This window comes from Erpetoichthys calabaricus, chromosome 1 (assembly GCF_900747795.2).
Source record: "Erpetoichthys calabaricus chromosome 1, fErpCal1.3, whole genome shotgun sequence".
Taxonomy (NCBI): Eukaryota; Metazoa; Chordata; class Cladistia; order Polypteriformes; family Polypteridae; genus Erpetoichthys; species Erpetoichthys calabaricus.
The window spans coordinates 268,143,064-268,168,579 of NC_041394.2; the positions used below are offsets into that span (position 1 = coordinate 268,143,064).

At 37.9% G+C, this 25,516-nt stretch overlaps 1 protein-coding gene across 1 annotated transcript in view; it reads right to left on the reverse strand.

Moving 5' to 3' along the window:
* Positions 1–25,516, reverse strand: part of LOC114661741 (voltage-dependent calcium channel subunit alpha-2/delta-1) — a 754,616-nt gene that overhangs the window by 230,082 nt on the left and 499,018 nt on the right. Inside the window, 3 exon segments of the mRNA XM_051920004.1 lie at positions 7,918–8,017; positions 12,805–12,855; positions 19,076–19,147. Of these exon segments, the coding sequence (XP_051775964.1) occupies positions 7,918–8,017; positions 12,805–12,855; positions 19,076–19,147 (223 nt within the window).

The window sequence follows — 25,516 nt, forward strand, 5'->3', positions numbered from 1 at the left end:
CACAATGGCTTAATAGGAGATACCCAAATCAGATGATTCTATAGCTTACTGTTAGCTTTACTGTTGTATCAGACACAGGGCACATTTTTTTGCAAAGCATTATTTGTTACAAGCCATGGCAGAATATAACTGTTGGTGAAACAGAACTGGAAATTCAAAAGAAGGAAAACATACAGCCTGAAGCTATGATGAAGCTGCAGACATTTGGCAATTGGGGGTTCACCTGTGGAAGATAAAAAAACTCCACCCCCAACGCCGCTGTGAGCAGGCAAGTAAACAGGAAAAGAATCCTTAACTCTAGAAAATAGTACCAAGAATCCATGATAAAATATTTTTACCTCCAGTTTACTTTTGTTGTCAGTGTCTGAGGGCAAGAACCTTTGCCTCTTTAAAAGTGGATGTATTTGGTAAGGTTTAGGCCTTTTGTTATTATGTTTGGACTCTGACTTCAAATTTAAAAACAAGAACTGTCTAGGATTTTTTTTTAATTTATCAAAAAAGTTTGAACTTTAGAACACAATTTCATTTGGCAAATTAACATATACCATGATAGTGAGAAATAACTTTGACTTGAAAAATGCCAAACTTATCCTTTGATCAAGCATTAACTAATATGATCACTTCAGAAATATGTATGTAATTTTGGTTTTGAATTATTGCTGTAGGGCGGCACGGTGGCGCAGTGGGTAGCGCTGCTGCCTCGCAGTTGGGAGACCTGGGGACCTGAGTTCGCTTCCTGGGTCCTCCCTGCATGGAGTTTGCATGTTCTCCCCGTGTCTGCGTGGGTTTCCTCCGGGCGCTCCGGTTTCCTCCCAGTCCAAAGACATGCAGGTTAGGTGGATTGGTGATTCTAAATTGGCCCTAGTGTGTGCTTGGTTTGTGTGTGTCCTGTGGTGGGTTGGCACCCTGCCCAGGATTGGTTCCTGCCTTGTGCCCTGTGTTGGCTGGGATTGGCTCCAGCAGACCCCCTTGACCCTGTGTTCGGATTCAGCGGGTTGGAAAATGGATGGATGGACGGATTATTGCTGTAATTAAGTAGGAAGAAAGCATACACAAAACAATATAATCACTTGAATAAATACTTATCAGATCCAATATTGCCTACACTTTCAGTCTATGACTGTCCTGCCACTTACAGTCTTTGGGCAGATCAAGGCACTATGGCTATCTATTCATCTAATGCAAATGCAAGTAATTGCTAACTATACAGCATTTTCACAGAAACTTCATTTTTGGGTAGTTTATTTACCAATAAATACTGTATGTTTCCACTGTGATTTAAAAGATTAAAGAATAAATTTGGATGGCTATCTTTGACGCTTTGCTTAATTCCATCATTTGCCATGCTGGATAGTAATAAGGATAAGCACTGAACCTTTATAAAATAAAATAAAAGGATTTATTTCACAAAAAGCTGTAAAGCTCTGCAGAGCACACAAGGCAAAAAGGAGTTGCCAGCAAGGGTGAGTCTCAGTACAAAATTACAAGAATAGTCAAAATACATCAAAGAATCATAAATGAACAAATGAGACATAAAATATGAATCTGAATCCCAGCCAGGGCTTCATTATAATGTTTAAAACAGAAAAGAAAAACAATATGATTGATATTAGATTGGAATGTCATAACTGACTATTGATTAGTCATTTACATCTCTATAATATAGATGCAAAATTAAGTTTTAATAATCCTAGTAATTCTAAATGTCTTCATTGTTCCCCTACAAGGCCCAGGTCTGTGGACATATTGTACACTGCTAGATCTCCTGAGGTTCCAATGTCTTTATCATAGGGTGTAGTTTTAAGCTCCAAACTCCATCCATAAATCCATTTCCTTCGCCTACTTTTCTTATATAATTGGCAGCATTGAACACAAGTAAGCACTGCATTAATGAGTCCCCCCAGCTAGAAATTCCCCATTACTTAATTAGATCTAATATTTTTGCTGCCTGTGTTATTTCACATGCATTAACATATATTGAACATTAAACTTTATTTGCCATAAACAGTGTGAGATCTGTCACAATATGACAGTAGCCCCAGGCTGCACTTCCATTGTGTGTGCTTGATTTAGATTAACCGGGTTTAGCACATGAATGGATCATTATTAATATTGGTATAAAGTTTTCTCCCTGATAAAAGTGTGTTTTAGTGCTTGAAAGTGTATTTTAGCCTTAAAACATAATCCCTGCCATTCTTTTGTAGATGGAAGTCAGTGCTTGAAGGTTTATAGTTTGATGGCACATTATTAAAACTGCATTTTTTAGAATCTCTAAACTGCAGATTTGTACTGACCTGCTGTGTACAGTGAGTCTTTTGTTCACTGTTCATTCAACCTTATCCCGAAATATCCATATTGCATTGTTACTGCAGTAATTTGAAATATTAATTGACTACAAGTATATGAATATGTTTTGGTAGCTACACAGAGTAATATTAATGACTCTGCAAACCAATTAGATGAACAAAGAAACTTGACTTTCTTTCTTTCTTTCTTTCTTTCTTTCTTTCTTTCTTTCTTTCTTTCTTTCTTTCTTTCTTTCTTTCTTTCTTTCTTTCTTTCTTTCTTTTGTTTTCAGCACCAGTGAATTGCTACAGCATCACATAGACACTCAAAGCCCCTATGAGCAGCAGAAGACATTGGTGCACTAAACTATGGCACCAAAATGCGGAGTCTGAATAAACTGTTGTCTAAAGTGTTGCTTGTCTCCCACTGAGCTAATTTCTTTACTTCTTATTAATCTACAAAGCATGTGCTTCCTTGGCACACCCAGAGCTGGTTGCCACCATTTACCAATCAACTCCCACAAAAGGGTCCATCTTTGCATTCTCCTGGTAGAAAGAATGTATTTTGAATGGAGCTTGTTAGATAGGTACAGTAACCAAATTAACATTATTATTAATCAGGGTTACAATTACAGTAATAAACACCAAAACTAACAGACATGCAAAATGTTGCACTGCTTTCCATAAGTTTTGTTAAAATCAATTTGAAGATTAATAATATTATTAACAGATTATTAATATAAACAAGCAAAGTCAAATCACAGATAGTGTGGATGAAAACACATTTCCTAAAAAAAACTGCAAAGTTCTTGTGAAATACCTGCCCATCATTACACAGGCAGATATAAGTGCTATGGAACAAACCTGGACAGTCCAACTATTAATATGCATTAAGTAGAATGGAACTATGGGCTGTTTGACGGGGCTAGCACATTGTTTCCTCTCTCCAGAGCTTCCCTAGGTCTTTATTTAACTATTATACAGCATACCTTCAAATATTTCTGCAGATATATACTTCTACCAGTCCTAAATAAATTAAAAACTGTATTTACAAAGAGTGCCATTTGTGGCTGCTGTTGAATTATTAATGGTTTTAATTAGCAAAGATAATCACAAATGTGCCTTGCCAAAGTCTACTGTGTATTTTAGATCAAAGTTCATTCAACTGCAAACTTTCAGCCTGTAGCTCTTCCAAAAACAGCTCTACCTTGGGAATTCTGAAGGAGGCTGACAAATAATTTGCAGGCTTTCCAGACAACAACCACACGTATAAAAAGATGATGGATGTTGATTTGCATGTGGCCTCAGCTTTTCCCCAAAGAAATGGGTTAACATATAATTCCAATCCAGTTCAAAGGCGAAATATGGCTGATTTCATTAAAGACTAGTTTCCAAGAGCACAGCTCAACATCAGATCTATATTTCATTATTTTCTCATTGCCAAGTGACTTTCATTATATTTAGCAGGGCTTTTTCTTCTATCAGCCAATCTATATAAAGAAGTTATAGATCTAATAATATCTCTTCACCCAGCTTTTTTTTCTCAAAATGATAAAAGGATATTGAATTATCACCTTGGGTTTTCTAGGTAATATTTTACAAATGAATTTCAGATGGAAGGATAGCACTAGAATATACACCAATCAGCCAAAACATTAAAACCACCTGTCTAATATCGTGTAAGGTCCCCCTTGTGTCGCCAGAAAAGCTCTAGCTCATCTAGGCATGAAATCCACAAGACCACTGAAGGTATCCTGTAGTATCTAGCACCAAGACATTAGCAGCAAATCTTTTGAGTCCTGTAAGCTGTTAGGGGATCCCTCCATGGATTGGACTTGTTTTTCCAGTACATCCCACAGATGCTCTATTGGACTGAAATCTGGAGAATATGGAAGCCATGTCAAGTCCTTGAACTCTTAGACATTTTCCTCAAACTATTCCTGAAAAATATTTGCTGTGTGTCAGGGTATATTATCCTGCTGTAAGGGGCCACTGCCATCAGGGAATACTGCTGCAATGAAGAAGCAAATCATAATTATAGCCTGTGACAATCTTTAGGTAGATGGTAATTGTCAAAGTAACATCCAAATAAATGCCAGGACCCAATATACTGTGTCTCCACTGGTTTGGCTTCTTCCCAAAGTGCATCCTACTGCTGTCTCTTTCCCAAGTAAATGATGCACACGCACCCAGTCGCCCACATGATCTAAAAGAAAATATGATTCATCAGACCAGGATACCTTTTTCCATTGCTCCATGGTCCAGTTGTGATGCTCACACACCCATTGTAGGCACTTTCAACCGTGGATAGGGATCAGCTGGCGTACTTTAACCAGTCTGAGGCTACGCAGCTGCAATGCACTGTGTGCTCTGACCCCTTTCTCTCATGACCAGCATCAAGTTTTCAGCAATTTGTGCTACCTAGATGGGCTAGCCTTCAATCCCCATATGTATCAATAAGCCTTGGGCACCCATGACCCTGTTGCTGGATCAGCAGTTGTCCTCCTTTGGACCACTTTTGGTAGGCACTAACCACTGCATTCTGGGAACACTTAACAAGAACTGTCATTTTGAAGATGCTCGGACTCAGTTGTCTACTCATTACAATTTGACCGTTGTCAAAGCTGCTTGGATCCTCATCCTTGCCCATTTTCTATTGTTTTCAACACATCATCTTCAAGAGCTCATTGTTAACACTAGAATTACCAGAGCCTACGAAAAAACTCGTAGATCCGGCCCACCTTAAATCGCTTCTTAAAACCCTTCTCACCTCTCCGCCAGCGTCTTTTGTCATCTAAATGTACTGATAAAGACAAGCTGCCAGCAGCCGGCTATTCCATCCCCCCAACGACTTAGAACGTAAACAAGCTTTTCCCCGCTAATGCCTTGATTGATTATCTGGGAGTGAAGTGGAGTTTTAGAGTAGAAATAATAAGATTGTTATTTGGAACACATGCATTTCATATGTGTTGCATTTCTACAGTAATCTGTGTAAACACATTGTTAAAACAGAAACGGTTTACAATATTCTAGTAGCAAATGACAAAATGTAGGCATAAACTATATAATGTATGAAGCCTGAAGTCCAAATATCAAAGAAACACTTTCACAAAAGGTACAAAAAAAAGCCACCGCCAAAAAAAGCCACCTTAGTGTGCGACTTTGACACGCATTAGCTATCACTGCTTCCGTGGCGCAACAGTATCAGTTGCTGACTGGGAATCCAAAGGTCGTGAGTTTGATCCTGCACAACTCCATTTTGAGAAGTGTTCTTATTTTCCCTATTTTAGAATAAAAAGATACATTTGATTTCAGTCTGTAACAGCTGGTGTAATTTATGATATTTGTAAAGGTTAGCTTTATTTTTTTTTTAAATTCACTTTTCATTGTCTCAGTCGCGTTCAGGATACTTCCCTACCACCCCCCACCTGACACTGCTGTTTTCACATAAAGACGCTCTATAGTTCTGCAGTGTATCACGATACATACGACCACGTGTTTTTTTCCCCCAATATTGCCAGTCCCCACGTGTTGCTGTATGCTGTCTCTTTTGTACTCCCGGACATGCAGAGGAAAGCATAGTAAAGAGCAGTAACTTCAGCGCTATATGCAGTCATCAGACACTCCCCATCTGATACTGCTGTTTTCACATAAAGACGCGCTAAAGCTCTGCAGTGTACTTGTGACTACATTGTCATACCAATGCTTGCGAACTGAAGTGTCTGCATGCACTTTTCGTGGCATTATACGTGTATTTTTTGAGCATGCCCATGTAGCTCAAACACAGGAACATATGTTGATGTAAAAGTATAACAAAACAAGTGCACTTTTATTCAAGACTATAACCGAAGAAAACAGAAAGCAAGTTACAGTAGGCGGTTGATATGACAGCTTGCGTGGTGCAATGCTAAGAACTGCTGATTTCCATTCTGTGCTATATACTGTAACTGTTAACATTTGAATCTGATGATTGCATATAGCGCTGCCTTATTCAGTGTGCGCGAGAACATGCAGGTGGCCAGTTGCTGCGTGCTACAACGCACATTTTAAAAAAAGAAAGAGACAAATATATGTGACATTTTGAAGAAATCATTTTATGATGCGAATAGTACCAATCAGAAAACATCGTCGAAGTAATGCAATATTATTTGAAAACGAACAGCGTCAGGTTGGGTGTGAAGTTATACTGGCGCTGTTTGAGTCAGATCAGAAGCTGAATAAGCAGAAAAAGCTCCTGTTCTGACTCCAAGTAAAAAAACATGAATTAATCAACAGAAATAACCGTGATTGACATTTTAAAGATAACGATTTACAGTGCATACCAATTTATAAATTCAATGTCCGTTTGAGGAAAAAAAAAAAAAAACACTTCCTTCAAAGCTGAGAATCGAACTCACGTCTCCATAGCACGACAGGGCTGTTGTGCCCCAAGTCAGCAAACCGTAGCGTTAAGCCACGGAAGCTGTTGTATCATCCTTGAACCTTTTGTGAAAATGTTTATTTGATGTTTGGACTTCAGGCTTCACAGATTCTATAGTTTATGCCTACATTTTGTAACATTTATTACTAAAATATGAAAAAGTTTCTGTTTTAGCAATGTGTTTACACAGATTACTGTAGAAACGGAACCCGCATGAAATGCATGTACTCCAAATAGCGATCTATTATTTTCATTCTAAAACTCCAGCAGTTCAGTCACTCCCAGATAATCAAACAAGCCATGAGCTGGGAAAACTTAGTGAACGTTCGGCGACGGTGGGGGGTGGAATAGCCGGCTGCTCGCTGCTCCTCTTAATCGGCACATTTAGAAGACAAAAGATAGGTGAAAACGGTTTTAAGGTGGGCCGGATCTACGAGTTTTTTCGTAGACTCTGGTAATTCTAGTGTTAACTTCCTGCCTAATATATCCAACCACTTGACAGGTGCCATTTTAACGAGATAATCCATGTTATTCGCTTCGCCTTTCAGTGTTTTTAATGTTGTTGCTGATTAGTGTATACTACTGAAGGCTATGGGTTTACCCCAATTGGATAATTATATATTGACATTTTTAAATAAACATATAAAAATTACAAACATATAGAAGTCTCACCCAGGGCACGAGAAACAATAAACATTTAAAATAATAAAAGAAGTTCACATTGCAAAATGATGGAATAAACTTTAAAACTATTATAATATCAAATAACATTTTAAGGAATGCATAATTTATTAAATTACATTTTCTTTTTTCTGTTTCTGTTTCATTTCTATCACGTGACTGCATTTTGAGTATAAGAAATTAATTTGCAGTAAAATAATACAATATACTGTCGGTAGATCAGATACATTCATGGCCAGGAGCCTGATGAATAAGTATATCTGACTGAGATGAAACACAACAGACTTTCTCTTTTAAACTTACTTTGCCTTAATGTGGAAAAATTGGTGTTTGCCTGATTGCTTCCCAATCATATAGTCTTTTACCTTCTGCTTTCAAACAATGATTCAGATTACCATTGCATTTGTTCATTATTCTGCAAACCTATCAATTCTGACATTCAGGTTACCTAACTCTGAGTTGCAGATAAGTATTTAATGAATTTACATTATGGCATACTTTCTCAGACATATATAACAAGGCAATACTCACAGACACTACATTCACATAGTCATCATCAGAAAGGGTTTCCAGCATTTCAGAGACAGATGTCCGAATGAGCTTTAGAGTCAGGCCTGAGACGCTTCCACTCCTATAATGGAAAATATGAAAACAGTTCTAATAAACTGAAATCTGTCATACATCAAGAAAGGTGACATTACAATACTATTATTTAAAAATAAAAAATACCAAGCATAACACTAGGTGTAAAGCACGTCATGGTGTCCCACAATATTAGCTGCCTTTTGTTCCAACTACAGTAATCCCTTGATTATTACATAATACTCTAAAGATCCCATTGCTCGATTAAACTTTGAAATTGTTACACATTATTTTATGTCTCAGAAACAGAACCTATCATTCTGAAATGTCTGGGTGACCAGAGGAGTGCATTAATTTATCAATCCACATTGCCAAATGTTCCTCTGTCTAGGGGCAAGGTATTTTGAAAAGAAAATTGTTAATGCTCAGGAATTATGGAAAGTGTTGAGAGCCTCAAGTAAGTTACTTGATGCTGATTACAAGGTGAATATTTGAGCACTGTGAAGGAAACATGTATTAACTCTTGTATGTCAGTGAGGGGAACTAGAATATGGACACATGACGTTACTAATACCTAGATTTAATTGTTCAGGGCAATGGGAAGTTCCCAAGTAGAGCCTCTCCACAGTACAGGAATACCATAGGAATCAACAATTTCCTCATTAGTACATTAGCCAAACATAGTTCAGTAAATATTTAAAGTTTAACATTTGTGTTTTTTTCTTTGAAAAGTTGTAGATTGTAGTTGTCTATTGGAACTGGCAACTTCATTAAAAAATAATACAAATAATCATGAATTACTTTCTTTTAAGTAATATTTAAAACAACAGAAGTTATTTTAAGGGAATACTTACAGATAACAAGAAATAGTTTGCTACATATGTATGATACAGGCGCATCTATAAAGGATCTGTGATGAATACAGCACTTGAAAAGTAAAAAGTATAAAATGACAGCCAACAGGAATCACTCGAAATATAAAATGATTTATGATGTTCTTTCACATTTGCCCCTGATAAACTGAGGGCCATTAATTTTTGCTTCCTTGTATACTGTTATGATTTTCTTCCTTTTAAATTTTTCCTCTGCTCATTATAGTCTGTTTATGGGTCTTTTCATTTTGATTCTGGGGTTTTGAATATTGCCTCACTCATTTCTGTTGTACAGCTATTGATTTGTTTTTATATCTGGAATTTACATTATTTTTTGAGTCTATCTGATGCTATTCTAATTTCATATTAGGTGCAGTCATGTTGTTTATGGGTTGTTAGAGTAGCCCATGCTAAATGTATAGCACTGTACTTCATAGACTCAAATATACAAAGGTCAAGCCATTTGATTTCTGGATCAACTGAGATTATGGATAACCAATGCTTTTTGCGGTGGTGTATGCTGTACAATTTAGATTCTCTGGTTCCTGCATGTTTGGCTCTGATTCTTTTGACTACAGGTTTTGGTTCTGTTTATTGGCTTATAAGAAATTTAGAATGGAATCCCAGTTACAGAATTAGACTTGGATTTTTACTGATGTTTCAGTTTCTGCTCACAATTTAAAATTCTCATTATGTGTCTCTGCTCAGAGATCACAACATATACATTACTGCTTACTAAAATGTTTCCCAATACAATAACCACAATCAGATTAGACTCAATGTCAGCAATCATAACATTTGGAACATAATTCCTCACAAGCAGTATCGATACTGCCTTATTGCTAGTAGGGAAACTTGAGTTACTGGAGACAATGAAGAACTTGGTATGAGACACTGAGTGCTTGCCATGTTATTGCTTTTCATTCCTAAATATGACAATATGTACACATCACTCTTAAAATAGCAACCAATGTTCCTTCAAATCCCCCTAGTTTTGGAGATTTGTTTGCAAAAGTTTCAATCTGCATGCAAAACATCTTTTCAAGAAGGAAGTGAAAAAAATCACATTATTTGCAAGCAACAATTTTCAGATACCATCTTTAGAAGGAAAGTAATCCAACAGATATTATGGCACACTGGGGAGAATATTTGCAACACCCTGCTTTCTGTCACATAAGAAATGGAGAAACAAATAAAATAAAATAGTGAAGGGAACAGTGTGTACTTTAAAATCAAGATGCTAAGAGCACTACAAAATAGTAAACGTTTTACAATGAATATAAGAAAAAGATGTGATGGGTTTAACAATGAGTTTGTTTTATCGTGACTTTCAGTTGGTTGACAATACAACATATCTACAACTCCAATCTTTACCTCCATGCCTGCTTTTGCAAGAAGGTGCGAGGACAACAAAAAAAACTCTTTTTTAAAATAATAAGTCAGATTCTCACTTTTTTTGCTACATAGTGCTCTACAGGTCATTACAAAAAACTGTCACATTCTATACAGTAACATTTTGGAAATGTCTAACCGGAGGGTCTAATTAACCAAATATATTTAATAAAAAAGAAGCAAAAAGGAAACAACATTAAAAGAGTACTTGGAATGTACTGCAGCTTTCATATTTAATGGACAATATGCCAAGAAAAACTGAGCTTTCTATGATAGGTTAACTGAACAGAAATAATGTGATTTTCATTTTTATAGTCCATTTAGCTTTGGCATCATTCCAGCTCTCCAATTTACAGCAGAACCACTTCATCAGCAGAGCAGACAAGACTGTAGCTACTGTCAAACCTTAAGTTAGTGATATTACAATATTGTCCTTTTTGGAAAGGTGATTTCTCCTATACATTACTGCATTTCTGGGTATGCAGTCTTTATTCCACATGTCCATAGGGCCACCAGACAGTGCCACTGTAATCAGGTTCTCTCTGCTTACATGGCACACCCTACACATCACATCTCAGCTGGACTTCTGGAGTGAAAATGCAGGTCTACACCCCATGCATAATGAAGCATGCAACCATGTCAACTGGCCAAGCCAAAAGCGAACTCCATCAGCTCCAGTGACTATTCAGGCTTTTACCTGCAAGGGTGTGTCTCTTCACAAGAGGCTCATTCCATTCCAGTCTTACACATTCATTCAGAAATTGTAATGAGGTTTATTAACTGGCAACGGCAATGCAGCAAAACATAATATTTAAGAGGCATTTTGTTGAAGTTAAGAAAGACATGCAGTGGAGTTAAAATTGTTCTTGATAAACACAAGGTGATAAAAAGCAATCAAAAACCCACTAATGACATATATTATATTGATTCCATATATGCAAGTATAGGTCTGTTCCACAAAGTGGGAATAACAGGCATCTATAAAAGCTTTTCTACTGTTCACTCTCTTCTTTCTAGATGATTCAATTCAACATCCAGAAACAAATGTTCATCTTTTATTCCATTTACAATGAGTGTTTATGATTAGGCATAATTTTACTGTTTTTTATACACTTTTGGCAGCTGGATTATTGCTCTTAAATCTCACACCATACATGATGGTAAAATAAGTAGTGATAATGTTAGTGAATTCACATTCAGGCGCCAAGAAAGATTTTTATATTTCCCCAATGATATGACAGCAGATGTGGCAGGTGGCTGGTTTTCTTGTAATGAAGAGCATATTATTACAGATGAAAATGATTCTTTAGGATATATAGTTGCACTTAACTTCTCTATAGCAATAGGATATGTTGGGAGTTTATTAAAGCCTTATTGCTTGACAATGGAATGATATGAATGTGAGGCATTGAAGATTTGTGGCAAAATAGAACTATAAGCTAAGAGACAGAAAGACAGACGGATTTATGGATAGATAAAGCTGTGAAGGACTTTGTCTTGTGGTTCAGGGACAACAACCTGCAGCTCAACATCAACAGGGACTTATGGCGTGCCAAGAAGCCTCTGAGGCCTGTTAACATTAAGGTGGAGAATGTGGGAGTGGTACAGAGCTACAAGTACTTGGGGGTTGACAGAAACACATAACAAACTGGGCTGGTCAGACAACACAGTGACACTGTATAAGTAGGCCCAGAGCAGACTTGCTAAGGAGACTCAGGTCTTTTGATGTGTGCAGAAAGCTGGCTGAAACGTTTTGTCAGTCCATAGTAGCCAGTGTGGTGTTCTACACTGCAGTCTCCTGGGGACAAAAGAAGCCCAATGCCTGAACAAACGTATCTAGAAAGCCTGTTCCATCACAGGGTGAACCCTGAACACAGTGGAAGCTGTTGTGGAAAAGAGGATAACGGCAAAATTGGATGACATCATGAAAACTCCCCTTCATCCCCTCCAGGGAACACTCTCTTGGAGCACTTTGAACCATAGGCTCATTCTGGAGGTCTCTCCTGCCCACTCCTATCAGACAATTCAGTGCTTCAACCCAATGTACATGTTAAGTTTGTTTGTTTATTTATTTATCAATTAATGTATTGATTGGTTGAGTGGCTGTATTATGCGTCATGTGAGCCTGTATCCTTTTTTATGTTTCTGCTGCTATTTGCATTTGAATTTCCCCATGAGATTAATAAAATGTATCTAATCTAAATAAACAGATAAATTATGTCTGGGGGGCTTATACATTGAAAAATCATTTTTTTCTTTTTTTATTTATTTCATTCTGTTGTACTTTGGGTATTTACTTCTGTGATTAGCATTTTGCAGTAGGAGAAATGTAGAAATTTCAAACTTCAGTGCAAGTCAAGCATTAAATAAAGCATTAAGCCAAGGATGTGTCTTAGAATTGCATGGCAATTTCATGAACTAAAACATTTTTCAGTTCACTTTACATTTAAAGTGATTTTGAAGATCATGAATATGCAAAAAGTCAGAGGAAGGCATTTTAAATGTTCATTATAAAAAAAAAAATTAAAAAGAAGATGTACACATGCATAGATAAACATTTACAAATACTTACACATCTACAAGAATCAGCATGTCTTTTGGCGATGCAGCTCCTTGAATGTACCTTAAAAAAATATACCTGCATTAAACAATTTGCACATTTTTCATTGGCGACAAGATGTAAATAAATACACACATACAGTATATACCCTAACATTATTGGGTTTATTTTCACTATCATATTCTACCAATGATTAAATAATAGATTGCTGCATTAAAGAATATTACGTCCATTTCATAGTATGACAGAGGTGGTGAAGGAGTTAAGTCCTCAGAGAGAGCTGTTTAAGTGCTCATCTTACCTTCACATCCTCACCTATTCATGTGTTTTGGGTGAGGAACAAAAGAATGAGATAATAAATACCAATAGCTGAAATAATAGTCCTCCTCAAGGTTACATGGAATGTTGTGTATGACAGGCTAGGGGCTATCTTAACAGCATCATAGGCCCCAGGCAAAGTAGTGTGCTGGGGCCCCAGTTTTGATAGCAAAACAGAAACATACATAGGCATCAGAAACATTATGAGTCCCTATGCTCCTGGGGCCCCTGGCCAGTGCCCGTTGTGCCCATGCATTAAGATGGCACAGGGCTAAGGAGCTTCAGAACCCAGGAGTACCTTTCAAGCTGAGTTTTGAATCGAAAAGAGCTGGATCAGATAGATATCTAAAAAGAACACTCCTTGGTACCTCGCATAACAATCATATACAGCACTATCCATTAGCAGGCAGCTTCTGGCAAATTTAAATAACACGAGACTGATTATGTGTTTCAGTTAAGCAGAAAGTGTCTTGAAATTCCCCAGTAGAGCACTGGAGCAATTTCAATGAAAACATGCCATTTAGTCCAAAAATGCTTTTCAATCCTAATCCTAACCTAATTTCTCTAAATTGACAATAAAGTTGAGATTTGAAGATTTCTAAAAACCTGTTTGTTAACTTACCCCATGTGAATATAGTACTGAGTAAATTTTCCAAGGTTTATTCCAAGTTTATCCTTGTTAAAGAACTAATTTTAAAGTAACCGTTTGTCCAATGTACTAATGTTCTTAATAATTTTAAACCTTTCAATCATGTCGTCTCTTAATCTGTTTACAGTACTTAAACTGGAAAAGAAACAAATCTTTCCACATAGTTCATATCTCACAGTCACAGAATCAGCCAGTGGTTCTTCTCTGGACTTTCTCTAGCACTACTAAGTCTTTTATATAACATGGAGAAGAGAACTGCATACAGTACTCCAAGTGATGCCTCACTAGTGTGCTGTAGAGCTGAATCATAACCTCCCTTGACTTGTACTCCGTATATTGTATTATGTGACATAACATACTATCAGCCTTCTTGATCACGTTTGTAAACTGTCTGGATGTGGACTATGAAGAGTCCACTACAACTCCTAGGTCCTTCTCATAGTGTACATTTTGCACATGTCATTGGACCATGAGAGGAAATTTCAGAAAATGATTTTACTCTATAAATTACAGCTTAGCAAAAACATTTCTAAAATAAAACCATGTACAAAATAATTAGAGTTCCAAATATACCATAATTGAGTTTTATATTATTATCGTACACCATTGTTAGCTACATTTTTCCTACCAAGTTCTACATGATCTTGAGAAACTTAACTAACCTGCACCTCCACACATTATGTTAATTGTAAATGTAGTTCTAAATCCTCCTTTGTGTAAGCATTAATTGTGAATGTTTCTATATATAACTGCACAGATTTGTAATTCATTAATACCATTTCAAGCCATTCATCACTATTTAACGAACATCATAGTTAAATTAATATACTTCATATAAGCATTTTGTAACTACAGTAGTTGTCTTCCCAAAAAGACCTGTTCATGATGTACTATTTTGTCAAAACAAATATTCCTAACAGAGTTCATCTTCATTTTATAAAAATACTAGGAGGCTTCGCCCCCTGCTCGCTTCGCTCGCCAACCCCCGTGTTTGGTTTTCCAGATACACACTTTTAAGATTTTTTTTTCTTTGAATTGTTGCTATTTCATTAGTTTCACTTTTATTTCTGAACTTCTGTAAAAACAATATTTGTAATCTTACAAGTCCCAATATGCTGAATCTTTTTAATGAGGTCAGGATAAGTTTCTCTGTTTGGAATTTCAGCATAGACAAAACGATCTACATCATCAGCATGTAATAATTTTTTTTTACAAATTAACAAAGTAAGTAGAGTTCTGCATTGGACTCCTGTCTGTAAATTCCTGCTATTTTCCTCTCCCAGTTCCAAAAGTACATGGGGTTACCAAGGTGATACCCCAGCTTTTGTCTAGGTTTTTGTAAAAGGGCTAGACAGAACGTTTTTGACTCCTGGGGTAAATTTAGGTTTTTAAATAAGCAGTCAGATAAATATATATACATTAACAAAGTAACCAATAAATGCATGTGCGGTAAACTCCATTTTTGAAATTCTCAAGATTCTTTATTTGTCACATGCATAGTTATACAGGACAACACGCAGTGAAATGCATCCTGATCCGCTTATCAAAAACTGTGCAAAGTTAGAAGAATATCAGTTAGATTAACAAAAAGTCATAGATCGAAAGATAACAGTATAGTAGAACATAATAAATAAGTAAAATTATGTGAATAAAGTAGAATTAAGTGTTAAGGTCCAATAGTGTAGTAAGTATTGTGCAAAATCAAAGTTAGACTGGTGCATAGTTAAATGAGGCAGTTTGTTTGTTTGCGCTACTGCGATCTTTACCTTTTTATATTTTCTAATTTTCCTACTTTCTTATCCTTTAACTTTCTCCACATGTGTATAGCGCCAACGTTTTTTGTTTTTTTTTTTTGAGCCTTTCTAATTTCCCTGGTTTCATAGTCTCTAACCTGCTCGGCATGTGTTTAGCGCCAACGTTTGTAAACATCTCTATGAAGTTCTACAGTGAATTTTACTCACTGTCATTTAATTAAGAGCCAGATTGGACGTGCTTTTTTTTCAATTCCACTTGTTCCGGGCTGATAATTTCTTTCCTTATTTTCTGAATTTGCACCTCGATTATTCTTTTTTGCTCTTTTTTCTGTCCAACGATTTTGAGTCTCTTTTCTCCGTGCTTTTCTTTATTCTTCGTTTAATTCGTCGAGATTTCATTTCTACCCTATTCATTTCTACCGTATTGACCTTATATACTTTATATGCACTGAGAGCCCTGGAGCTGTGTGTACTGCATGACTGCCTGTACAATACTGATTTGTTTTTTTTTTTATATTACTTGTAAGTAGGGTGTGTCTTGCAAGACTCTCGTTGTATGTTCCCGTGAGACGCACCGTGGCAGGTCTCTTTCGTCTCGCGGGTCTTTAAATTATCTTCCGAGAAAGATCACGTATCGTAGACAATCAGGACAGGGGACAGGATTTCTTTTTATAATAGATAGACATGTTTGAGTTTTGCACTGGAATGGACTGTCTTTCTGAAAGTTTTGTTCTCTCATTTGTTTTAAAATAAGATTATTTAACAAAACCACCATGGCAGGTACAGGTCTTAATTCACATATCAAATCTCCAAACAGCTTCTTTTAAAAAGATTCATTAGAATATCTAATTTTGGTTGGGATGTCTATCCATAATAATAGCAGTTTTGTATTCTCATTTAATTTGTTCATGTCTTTTATTGTGATGGGACTGTTCTTACATAAACTCTGAAAACACTGAAGCCTAAAAATCATAGACAGAGTACACTAAGGTTATAGCACAAAAAACAAAAGACATCCTTAAAGATAGCACAATGTGTATCCTGTCAATAAAGGACTCTTATGCCACAAATCATATTTTTCTTATACACCCTGAAGGCAAATTTAACGTTACTCTTACCCAAAAGAAGTAGTAAATTGGTCTAAGCACTTCATGTCAGTGTTAAAGCTGTCCTCCATTTCTGGGAAAGATTTAATCTTAATCCTCCTCAGTACAAGAAAATTGCTTTAAGTGCTCCTGTGTTGGTAGCTGGCTTTGTATAAAGGAACTCATATGTTTGAATTTGAAGGATAGATTAAATGTTCTAGGGGTCAATTGCTACAATATTAACATCATGGAAATCAAACTAGCTGATTATAAAGGTGCATTATGCTTTCAATTATTTACTTGAAAAATTCATACAGGATGTATTTACAGTATGTTACTATTTTTATATACAAATACATTTATGTTTATTTTGTGGTGCTGATGCTTAGTCATATTGTTTTGTTGGTTAAATGAACTATGTTATGATGCTTTTTCTTTCTTTCAAAAATACTTTTTGACTCTAGTTCATGTTTCTAAGTGCATTGTAGTAATAATAATTCTTTTCTTTACATTTATATAGCGCTTTTCTCACTACTCAAAGCGCTCTCCACACAGGGAGGACCTGAGAAGCGAACCCACAATCTCCTTACTGCAAAGCAGCAGCACTACCACTGTATATCTGAGTGGCTTCATTTACTCTGCAGGAATGAAAACACAGTCCTTGTATTTTTTTCTATAGTTTATATTTGCATGCAAAATATATGTAATTACTCCTTTTAAACAGGCAGAACTTTGGAATGACAATTATTCTGAAATGAAGAAGAGCACAGACGTGAGAATCATGTTGGTATCGACAGAATGATGGAACCACCTCATCACCAGTGGGCAGCAGCATCTCCCTGCTGCTCTATTTAAGGTTCCTGCTAGAGTCTCTGTGGGAATACTGGTGCTCCAGAAGTGCTTCCAGAGGGCTGGGGTTGTGCCAGAGGTACACCAGGGAATGAGCTGGAGTCAGAAGAGGAGCAGCTTGTCTGGTTAGGAGGAAGAGGAGGAGAAGTAGAGCAGTATTTTTGGTATGAGGTTTACAGGGACGTGAGAAGGTGATTGTTCGTTTTAACTTCTAAAAGTGAGGTTCAGTGGGGCACAATTTTAATATTTTACACTTTTTTTTATCCTTCTCCTTTTTTGACTCTCTTTTAATAATTAAGGGCAGAGTGGTAGCTCTGAGGCTAGGGGTCTGCACTGGTAATCGGAAGGTTGCCGGTTCAAATCCTGTAAATGCCAAAATTGACTCTACTTTGTTGGGCCCTTGGGCAAAGGCCCTTAACCTGCAATTACTCCATCCTGGGTATGACGTTAATTGGCATCCAGTCCTGCAAGTAGGCACTCCAACCTGCAGGGAAAATCCTGGGGGTTGTTGGCAGAATTGACACTCCAGCCACCGTAAAATGCCTTACACTGTTCCATTCCATCTGAACTAGTGTGGTGCTAAGGTGTCACCCATTGCATGGCTACACTCAGGTCCTCATCTGGGACCCTGAGTTGGTTCATCATGTGGTGGGTACAGCAACACACAGTATCAGCATATGCTCCAGTCTCACTATCTCTTAATTATTAAATTACCCTTCTTAACCTTGATCTGGAGTGTATTCTGGCTATACAGTCAACTCAAAAACACATTACATTGTCAGTCTAAAAGGGTTCATAGCAATGAAGCAAGGATTACAGATGATGAAATGTAAAGGAGAGTTTTTTAGTAGCTGAATTTTGAAAATTACACCAGACATGATGCCCTAGTAGTCTGGTCATTTGTGGGTAATGTTGGTGCTGCATGTGGCTTACATTTGGGATCTTGCAGCATTTTTGGCATACTATTCAATATTTCATGCACTTCTAGCAAATATACAATGAGCACTACCTCATCTGAAAATGTCGGCATATGTCTGTCAATAATTATGAATAAGCAACGTGAACCTTATAGCTATATCTTTTTATTTAAATTTATTCTCCTTTTTTACAGCGAGTACAATCAAAGAGTTCATAACAGACACATTACCAAGTAGGAACATATGGCTTGAAGTAAAACAGATCATAAATTGCTAGATCATGAATAATCCTTGGTATAAGTATGGAAACTGAGAATTACAAACCATCTTTACTTTATATACTTCCCTTCTAAAATGAACAACATTTCAAAGTGTTTTACAGACTAAGAACTAACGTACATGTTTTATAGTTAGGGCACAGGCAGGCTAAGAGACATGCTGAGATACGAACAAACAACCTTACAATTTACGATCCAGTGTTCTAGACACAAGACCACACTGCCTAGCCAGAAAGGAAAAATGTAAATAAATTCATTTGATAACAGCCACAAAATTTGATTGCACTTCAAAGACTACAATGGGTAATCTGTAGATATTTGAGATAAAATATATTACTTAATTATAAAATTGTCTCTTAGAAGTAGCTAAGGAGAAAAAAAAACAATGGAGAATGCTATGAAATAATACATATTAAAAAAATAATCCTTTTACCATGGTCGACGACGGACATCGTAGAGGTCAATCTTGTTAAGTGTTTTCTGGGAATCAATCCAAGGTGAAGCTAAATAAAAAAAAACACACAGAATAAAATGTATGTTTTTTTTTAGTGATTAAAGTTTTCAACAAATGGATCCAAATAAAAAAAGTATTTAGCAAAAACTTGTAAAAGAAACAAAATAGTCTAGTTATACATGAGGTTCTTTATTTCACTTTTGCATATTTAATGGAAAACATATTTTCTGGTAAGATTTTTATAGTATCAAACATAGTAAAATATTAGTGGAATCATCTGTTGAATAAATCAGAAAAGGCACTGATATGAACTCAGGTTATGAAAGTTGTCATGATCTCTTCACATGTCAGTACTGCTTTGTGGTAAAAAGGTACAGTACCACCATGCATGGTATTTTGTTCGTAGGTCTGATCAGTTAAGAAAAAGACCTAGCAAAGCCCATTTCTGTGTTGTTCTGAATGTCCAGAACAACACTCAAAAAGAAATTGCTGTTGTAAAAGAATGCCAGCAGCTGTTCAACTTTGCATTTGTCTAGAGAGATAATTTCAGAAAAAATAGTTCCTGACATAAAAAACGATATTAGATTAGGTTAGATCAGATAAAGTTTAATAATCCTATAGGAATTCGTAATTCTGGAAAGCCAAGAGACAGCTGAGGAGCATGGGACATTATGATTGGTTATTGGTGGAGAGGATGTGTTGCCTATTCTAATGGTTCTTAGGATCATGTCAAATGATCATAGGTGGACTGAAATGAAAGTGAAAAACAAGAGCTGCAAATGTTTAATGATTAGTTACTCAGCTTGCTTAAATATGTATATTGGGGTGTCAGTCTCAAGTCATTGGAAGGCCACAGGTTCCGTATGTTTTCATTCCAGTTACTTTCTTACTTAACAACTAATGGAATGTAGTCTTTAACTGCGGTGGGCTAACGCCCTGCCTGGGGTTTGTTTCCTGCCTTGCACCCTGTGTTGGCTGGGATTGGCTCCAGCAGACCCTCGTGACCCTGTAGATAGGATATAGCAGGTTGGATTATGGATGGATGGATATACTCTTTAATTTGAAATAACTTGGTTTGTAAGACTCATATCCCTTAACTGTATTTTTATCCTTAACTAGCAGCTAAACAATCAAATGCAAAGTAACCCATCAGATGACCAGAAAGCTCACAGGTATCAAACTCAGATATCAAATGGTCCCAATTTCTGCTCAAACCAGCTTTTCAATTCGAAGCCAGTTCTTCCTGTTGATGAAACACTTTATTCAATGGATTGATTGTGCTCTCATTCTGCAACACCAAACATTTGCAAAACTGTTGATTTTTATTTTTCCTCAGGTCAGGTTAAGGAGCATGCATGCCACACCAATCACATGACAAAACAGCTCAGTATCTTGGTTAGCAACCCCCCGGCAGACACATGGTCCAGTCCCACCCCCCAGAAATGACCATCTGTCTGCCACAGCCAGGTGTTATATGGGTGTCCACTTGGCCTGATCCAGTCACTCGGGTCCTGAACAATGAGGATCCTACGTACAGGATCACCCTCAGGGAATCGCGCCACAGTTACAGCACTACGGCCACATTTTTCCTCAACAACTATTAAATGTTTTGTGAACCAGAACAGGGTGATATTTCTCAGACCTTCATATTTTTTTTACTTTTCAAATAATTTATTGAAACAGATAGGGTATAATGTACTGTACATACTGATGTAATTGGGATCAAGTTGCCTGGTCATTTGTTGGGTCACTTTGCGTCTCATTAGCATTTGTCTACTGGTTAAAATAAAAGCAACAATAAGGGGATCTGAGTCTTAAAAAACAAATCATTACAAAATAAACTGCAAATGAAGTGTGTTCCATTGGCAGCTGTGTTTGGTTACTAACTAAGAAAGTGGTTGGAATGAAAATTTTCAGATCCTATGGCTTTTCAGGATACGAGTCTGATACCCCTGATCTAAATAATTAAGCAAGCTGAACAATTAATCATTAAACATGTGCAGCTCTCATTTAAATTCTGCACCTTGTGCAATCATAAAACCATTCTTCTTTTACTGCTCTTGGGTATCCAATAACATTTTTTACACGGTGAGTTACTGTATTTTTGCAAAAGGCAAATATTTGAACATAACTTTACCACAACACGTGCCAAGTACAGCCACTGAAAGACATTCTTTATCAAAGTAAAAGCTTTTCCAAGTTTTGCAGTCATTGCTGCTATGTTGTAACTTCTGTCTTAGCACTTTCTCGTATATGCAAAGCTCTTGTGGATTCCTGCAATAGTCTCTACTCAATACTTGGTAATGTTGGACAGTTATTATTAGTACTATGGATGGATTTGTGTAGTAAATAGCATTTAGTAAAGGACAATCAAAAATTAGATATATCTCAGTCATTTTCCATTGTCAAATCTCAATTATTTTCCATTGTCATTGAATAAAAAAAACACTTCCTGATATACAGTATGTTTGTTTTCATATACACTTAAGTAAGAGAGATACCTCACACCTATAGCATCGCTCATGCACTACTAGAAGTGATCTGAAAAGTAAACAACCCAAAAATGCATGGATTTCATTTGTCAGTATATTCAAAGTTACCGACGGTCTCTGGCAAAGTTTTTTTTTTTAATTTAGGCAGCACTTTGTTGACACCATGAGGTGTGTATGCTAGTATGAGTCCTGGGAGAGGCAAACTGATACTTGATGCACTAAATTTAATTTCAATTGATTGGGCCAGACTGAGATTGTTGTATGCGGAAGCGGGAATAAAACACCAATTGTATGCTGCTCTCTACTATTTGGTTTCATAACTTGGCCGTAAATTAAGGTGATGAGTTTCTCAGATAGCCCAAATAGGACAGGATGAGAAGCTGTTGGAACTTATTGTGTTGCTTGTAATGATCCATCCATCCATGATCCAACCTGCTATATCCTAACTACAGGGTCATGGGAGTCTGTTGGAACCAATCCCAGCCAGCACAGGGTGCAAGGCAGGAGACAAACCCCAGGCAGGGTGCCAGCCCACCGCACTGCTTGTAATGATTAATATACATAATTACATTTGAAATGCTGGTATTAGAATGTATGCTCATATCTTTCATTCATGCAAGCACTCCATGCACTCACAAGTTCTGTAACAGACATAGAAGAAGGCCCCAGCCATCACTCTTTGTTCTGTTATTAACAATGAGCTCTACGAGCAGTGTGAATCATACAGAATCACCACCATAACTCATTCACTAAGATATGGCTATCCTTGCAGCAACCAGGGAAAGCAATTGAGCTCTCACTGCTTTTCATAGGTAACCAAATCCATCCATCCATCCATTTTCCAACCCGCTGAATCCGAACACAGGGTCACGGGGGTCTGCTGGAGCCAATCCCAGCCAACACAGGGCACAAGGCAGGAAACAATCCTGGGCAGGGTGCCAAACCACCGCAGGACACACACAAACACACCCACACACCAAGCACACACTAGGGCCAATTTAGAATCGCCAATCCACCTAACCTGCATGTCTTTGGACTGTGGGAGGAAACCGGAGCACCCGGAGGAAACCCACGCAGACACGGGGAGAACATGCAAACTCCACGCAGGGAGGACCCGGGAATCAAACCCAGGTCCCCAGATCTCCCAACTGCGAGGCAGCAGCGCTACCCACTGCGCCACCGTGCCGCCCCGGTAACCAAATCTTTTTGTGCAATTCTCTCAAATAAAAAGAAAGACTTAAATTGTATAAAGCCATAGTAAGATATGGAATCTGCCATTGATCAGCCTAAAACATATAATTGCTCTTTTGTTTTTATTTATTTTGATACATAAGATATTAAATTAGGATACTTTAAAATATTGTTGTGAACCTTTATGCTGAATGTAGCCTGTGGGAATAAGACAAACCAGTATGTCATCTGTTAGACCATGACTACTTGAGGTGTGATTAGGTGTTGAGTACAGAAAATGGAATTCCTCTGAAGAAAGAGAAAAAGAAAAATTCTAGAAAGAATAGCCAAAACACATGAATTCTTGGGTTCTTGCTTTGGTACTCTTCATTTTTAAGAGCTGGTATACAGGAGTGAGAAACACATTCTATAAAAACTGATGGCCGTACTGTTAGCCTGGTTCTGTTAGTAATTTTTTTTTCATGATTGCCACCGCATTTTATTTATCACTTTATAACTTGACAACATTTCTAATGTCACATTCTTAAAGTTGCATGGCTAAGTGTCATATGAGCATTTTTCTCTTTGATTTTATCAGATTTTATGTGTCATATCTTGAAACTGACAGACCAAGAACGACATTTTGTCACCTTGAAGAATGAAGATTTTTAATGTCAAAATGTACATAAATGTACCAAAAATAAATTAATAATTTAATAGCAAGTATGCTGCCAAGAGAAAGAAGTTCAGACTAAGACATTTTCTGACAGCTACTGAAACTTTGACAAGGTGCATTAGAAAATGGATTGTGAAAACACTGTCTGCCGGTAAGGATACAATTGGCTCACAACAAGTTGTTGAATAGCTACAAATATCCACGTGGTGCTGAGAGCTAGGAGTGGCCTTACTTTCCATGTATTTCTAATTTCTAGATGTTGTATTCTAAGCATAACTTTCTTCTCACTGTCCAACTGATGAATAGTAATTACAATATCCTATCAATTCCAGTTTGGAGGATTTTCATGAAATATTCAATATATGTGCATGAAATGATGAAAATAATTCTTAATTCAAGACCAGTAGCATGACTATTTGACCCTATATGTTAAGTTGGACAAATAAAGAAAAATATCACTGTTATGGGGAGTTATTCATATTCAATTTATATTAATATTTCATCATTTTGATATAAATCAGAAACAACAGACACATGGCCTGGAACTTATTACCATCAGTTATAATGGAAAAAAGTCTTAATACTGCACTTCAGATACAGTATGGCCGTCAGCCATAGATCAAGGATCTGGGAGTGGGAGGTAAAACATAACTGCTCTCAAGTGAGATGTTAGTATGATTAGGTGAAAACATTTACGTATGAGACTGAGTATGTTTATTTTGGAGTAAACAGGGGGAAAGTATTACATTTTTCTCCTCCTGATTTTCACCATATGCATTTATCTTAAACTTTATAAGATTATTCACATCCTCATTAACATCATTGGGGCAGTATGATGATGATGCAGTAGTATCTCTGCTGCCTCACTGCTACTCCAAGTAAACCCCTATCACTGTCTGTTCTTCCCATTTCTGATGGATTTCTCTTCAATAAATTTGGTATTCCTCTCACACACCAAACTTATGTATGGTGTGGCAGGTGGCCGGGTGCGGCCCTCAATCAGCCGCCTATTTAAGGAGCCGCCGCCCTGCAATCAAGGCTGGAGTCGGGTGAGGAGGTGGACGAGGTCTGAGGAGGCGGCAAGGAGAGGCCCTGAGTGTGTGTGTGTGTGCAGTGAAGAGACGGCTTGGAGGAGAAGCCAGGATAGTGAAGAGACTGTGGGGGGTGTTTGGTGGCGGTGCACTTAGTGACTGTAAATAGTGAGTAGTGTAAATAAACGTGTGGTGATGGACTGCAACGTGTCTGCCTGTCTGTGTCCGGGCTGTACCCATCTACAGTGGTGTAGTTGGCAGGATGCTGCACCTGGCACAAGGTGCGGACCTGCATATAGTAAATTGTCTGTGGAAGGCCCGGCACAGCAGGCGAACTCACCCACATGCCGCTGGGGTGGCGTGCACCGAACCCCGCAGAGAAATGTGGAGTTGCAGACCATGAGCGGTCTGCTTTCAGACTTTGTGTTTCAGGGGCAGCTTGGGAGTGCGGCGGCAGCTAGGAGAGCTGCCTGGAAGGAGATGCTGCAGCCGCGGAGCTGCCCAGTACCTCGCCCTCGAGTGTGGAATGAGGGTGAGGAGGCCGCAGACCGAAGGTCCCTCCTCGTAGCAGGCACGGGATTGGGCAGCGTGTCCTGTCCTCCCGCCAACGATTGGTCAGAGGCGGGAGCAGGGAATGTCCGTCTCGTGCCGAGAAGAAACCCGAGTGGGCAGCAAGGAAGTGTCCACAGAGAGCAGTCGGTGAGTGGAACTACTCGCGAGGTAAGCCCACCGCCGTCTGCTTCTCTCTCCTTGGCGGCGATATTGCAGGAGCTGCAAGAACAACTGCGCCTTGTGCTGTCGCCGCCGGCCGAGCGATGTGCCCTCCGGGCGGAGATGCTGGAATCAGGAGGGATGGCAGTGGCGTCGGATCGAGAGCCGCAGGCAGAAGAGGATCGGCGCACTGCAGGAGCTCCTGGACGGAGAGGCACAGCGGGGAAGGTAAGGGAGACCGACCCCGTTAAGCTCCGGACGCCAGCGGGGCTGGGTCTGCCCTCTTACAATGGGCAGATCCGAACCGTCGCGGCGTCCCAAAGTAAACGGAGGAAGCGGC